This window comes from Pinus tabuliformis, chromosome 5_2, assembly GCF_031772625.1.
Source record: "Pinus tabuliformis cultivar Carrire ecotype Pingquan chromosome 5_2, CPIR1, whole genome shotgun sequence".
NCBI lineage: Eukaryota > Viridiplantae > Streptophyta > Pinopsida > Pinales > Pinaceae > Pinus > Pinus tabuliformis.
This window is the reverse complement of record NC_142306.1, coordinates 71,522,044-71,526,355: the sequence shown is the minus strand read 5'-3', so window position 1 is coordinate 71,526,355 and position 4,312 is coordinate 71,522,044. Positions and strand designations below refer to the sequence as shown.

Sequence of the window (4,312 nt, the reverse complement as noted above, 5' to 3'; positions counted from 1 at the left end):
CCAGTATGTTAGCTCATGCATGTTGAAAAATATCTATTTACCAGCATGTTAGCTCATACATGATGAAAAATGAATACAATGCATAAAATATGAAATAATGAAAAAACATTGTTCTCAATTTTATGATTTTTGTGCTTGGGTCTGTGTGCACCACAGTTGCAAATTTCATTTCATTGTAGTTATGTTTAAGGATAGTTTTGTAATGTTTAAAGATAGTTTTGCAAACTCTGTTTAAGGTTGGTTTTACAAACTGTCTTTGTTTGTTTGGTCGTTACACCGGTGGTAGAAAATTGTCATCATTCCATTGAGTGCAATGTATTTATTGTCTTTATTACTTTTATTGTTTATGCAACTACAAACATTATTTATTTGTGATGATTTATATAAATTAAGGTAATTAACTCATGGAAACTATTCTAAAATGGATAAATGCTTTGCAAAGATATTGGGGTTTTGTTAAATAACATTACTATAAGAATAACTATGCACATTGATTTTTTGAATAATGTTGGTGTATCTGTATTTTTCTATTTATGAAATAATATTCTGATTCTCAGGGGATTTGAGCAACTCTTACGCCACTAATTTTACTTAGACAACCACTGCTTAGATAAAACTAAGAATTATTTCCCTGGGACGTAAAGTCAAAATCAGGATTGTTTGTTTAGATGAGAAATCTTCCTGCATAAACCAGGGAACTATACCAAGACCACATCTTGCCCTCCTACTGTCAAGCAAACCATCCTTCCTCTATAACCCGTATAAATCCAGTGTCCGTAGTGATAAGAAATGTAGAAGACAGAAGTTTAGACAAACACACGGGAGCTCACAGGTGCAGATCACCAGGAGCTCCCTCCAGCAAATGCATTCGCTTCCCTTATTCATTAATCATCAGGAATTAAATAGATACATAGGCAAAAAACATATTCCTAATTAATAGGAACTGAATGTCAAATAAAGAGCAAATCATAACTAAGTAACCCATTCTCCATTAATTTCTAACATCCCCCCTTAATGGAGAAAGGGATTTTTAAACACACCTAAAGTGTCCCTAAACAAATCAAACTTCAGTCTTCCTAGTGGCTTAGTTCACCTTCAACTTCAGCATCAAAGGAATGTATAACTTCTACCAGATAGTACATAGCATTCATGGTCGCACTGCCAATTTCACCATGGCTGGAACCATTCGACTTGACATCCTCATAAGAAGGGGGTGGCATGGCCACATCTGTCAGTGTACCGACTGTTTCACTGCGTTGACACTCTGCAGCCATCTGAGCATGAAGTCTATCAAGAATTTCTGCAAGACGCTCATGGTACGCTCTCTCAGCCTCAACCATTGCAATAAGTCGTTGGAAAGTAAGTCGCTGCTGCTGAGCTTCAACAGCCATCATAGCAGAAACAACCTCTTTCCCCAATGCAGCCATAGTAGATGTAAGATCTTTTAACTTTGACTCTGCAGCCTGCTGCTTGAAAGCATTATCTGCAGTTGCACTAGCTTCTCTAGACTTCAACTGCCGTCTTGCAACCTCAGCTGTCTGAGCTTCCACCTCCTGTCGTATTCGATCATAACGCTGTGCCAAGTGGCGTGCATCCTCCAATGGGGCTCCTACCACCATTGCACGTAAGGGCTCTGTAACCTGAACACCAAGTGTCCGATGCAAGTCCTCCCTCTCCTTCTCCATTGCATGATGAGATTTTCCAAAATAAAGAGAAGCTCTAGCAAGTGCTGAATTTGAGTTGGGACCATCATTCTCATATTTGCAGCAGTCGTCAGCTAGTTTTATTTCATATTCCATCTGTTTTGAGCCTGCAGAGATGTGACCTTCCACTCCAAAACTATATACATCTGCTTTCTGAGATATCTTTCTTGTCTCGGCCTGTTCTGGAGCCCTGTATCCCGCAGCTCTTGATGCAGCAAGACCAAAGTCTGAGATACAAGCATTTCCACTCTTATCTAACAAAACATTGGAAGACTTGATATTCCCATGGGCCAGCTTGGGAGATTTACACGAGTGGTGAATGAAGGTCAAACCACGGACTGCACCCAACGCTATTTTCATTCTCGTTGTCCAGTCAAGCGGAGTTCTCCCAGGACCATGATGCCACTGATTTTCAGCAGACTTATTTGACGCCATCAAGGCTTGCTGAGGCGTACTTTTCACATCCAATTTTTAGAGTCCTCCTATGTGAATACCAGTAGCAATGGGCTTCATCTGATCCAACAAATCTTTAATAATGCAATAAGATTTAAAAAATTCTACCTTGAGGTCCTGATCTGTAATCTTGGACACAGAAATCAGTTTCTTCTTAATGCCAGGAACATACCACACATCAGATATATTCCTGATCTTACCATCAGGCAGAGTAACAAGGACATCTCCATGTCCCTTGATCTCGTACCCACTATTATCTCCAAGATAGACTTTTACTCCAATGTTGGATTCTTTAAAATTTCTGAACCATTGCTTTTTACCTGACATATGCGAGGAGGCTCCAGAATCCACGATCCAAATATCTTATTCATCCTCCTCAGTAGCAGTGTCACCCTCGGCCATAAATAGTCTAACATCCAGATTCTGATCTGGGTTTGTATCTGCATCTGCATCTGCCAAATGACCTGCATGCCTTTTCTGATTGTACCTCTCTTGATTTGCCTTCTTCTTGCGACAAAATTTAGCAATATGGCCTATCTTACCACAATAAAAACATTCAGGAGCAGAGTCATTTCTATACGAGGTCATACCTTGTGGTGTCATTTCTGATGTGTTGCCCCTCCTCTGATCAGCCATCGCTCTCCCTTTTGCCTTGAACTTTGTTATCAATGCAAGATCTGGATCTTGAGGCTTGAGAGACGACCTCCTTTCCTCTTCATGTAGCAAAATTCCAGTAAGCTCTTCAAAACTTGGAGGCTTTTCCCTTGCGTTCAATCCAGTTATAAACATCTAATAGTCATCTGTCATACCGTTCATGGTGATTGTCACCAGATCATCATTTGCCACGGTTTGACCGATATCAGATAGTGTATCTTTAACTTCCTTTATCTGAGATAAGAATGACGAAACAGACTCATTCTCCTCCATCTTGATTGAGAGGATCTTCTTCCTGAGGAACAAGGTTCGGCTGCTATTCTTGATTTCATACATGTCTTTGAGAGTTGTCCAAATCTCATTCGTTGTCTTGCAATCTCGAATATGAGGGATGATGCAATCTTTAACTGACAATTTTAGTAGGACCTTTGCCTTCAGCTCCCTTTTCTCCCATTCTTGAGTTGTTGCATTCATTCCACCATTTGCAACAGTTGGCTTACCTTCATCACCGATGACAATGTTGTAGGTATTCTGACCTTCAAGCAAAGTCTGAAGCTTAAATTTCCAATTTATGTAATTGGAACCATCCAATTTGCTGCTTTCATTTAAATAATCTGCCATCTGAGAATTCATCGTTGCCTTAGGCTGCAGGCCTCTCAGGATCTCGGCCTCTAGGGAAGTCTTCGGTTCTCTTTCACTATTGTTCAAAACCACCGATCTACACAAGTGATGATTTGGTGCCTAGATCACGCCTTAAATCCAATGCGCTGCCCAGATTTAAATCTTCAAGAAGCCCTCAGTTGTGGGCTGCAACAATAAACTAAACCCTCGCTCCTATCACACGTTGCCCATCTCTTGCTAAACCAGGCCCACACTTCAACCAGGCGCAGGCCACAACCCTTCACCTTCCAAAAAATTACCGGTCTCAGTCACGTTGGAGTGGGGTACGATCCCTCAGGAAATTATGCCAAACCACAAATTGCAATCGGGGTTTGACTCCTCAGGCACTAATCCTAGAGATCATTGATAGAGCAGCATGCACGCATCTTGGGCATAAGTTCCACGATCCACGCTGAGAAAAGCTGGTGTTAATCCACTGCTGAAACGATCCACACCGAATTTCTACAATTATAGTAATGTTTTCACTGTGGTGAACTTCAGTCATACCACAGAATGACTACTGACCACTTTTCTTCAGTGCACTGATCTAATACAGATTCAGATTCTCGGACACAGGCTTAACCAAATGATTAAGGTAGATCCAATCCAATCCAGATCCGGAGATGGCGCGACTGTTCTAATGGCGTAGCGGAATCAAATAAAAAACAGTCGGTTGTAAACGCCCTCGCACGGAGGGTGATTCCTTATCGCTCCACGCTGATACCTCAGAAAAATCTGTGCTTGATCCATGCTCTTTCCACCTTCAGATGCAATCTCACTGTGATCCCTATACAATCCGTCCTCCTAGTGATCCCAGTCTCCTTCACGACTAAGTTGAAGGC

General features: G+C 41.2%; 1 protein-coding gene and 1 pseudogene across 1 annotated transcript; both read right to left on the bottom strand.

Moving 5' to 3' along the window:
- Positions 1-1,076: 1,076 nt before the first annotated feature.
- LOC149157598 (SH3 domain-containing protein 2 pseudogene) lies at positions 1,077-2,138 on the bottom strand (annotated as a pseudogene).
- Positions 2,139-2,945: 807 nt separating this feature from the next.
- Positions 2,946-3,443, bottom strand: LOC149157597 (uncharacterized). The gene has a single exon (XM_089433737.1). It carries the CDS (start codon positions 3,441-3,443, stop codon positions 2,946-2,948), a length of 498 nt encoding a protein of 165 aa, XP_089289863.1.
- Positions 3,444-4,312: the final 869 nt, after the last annotated feature.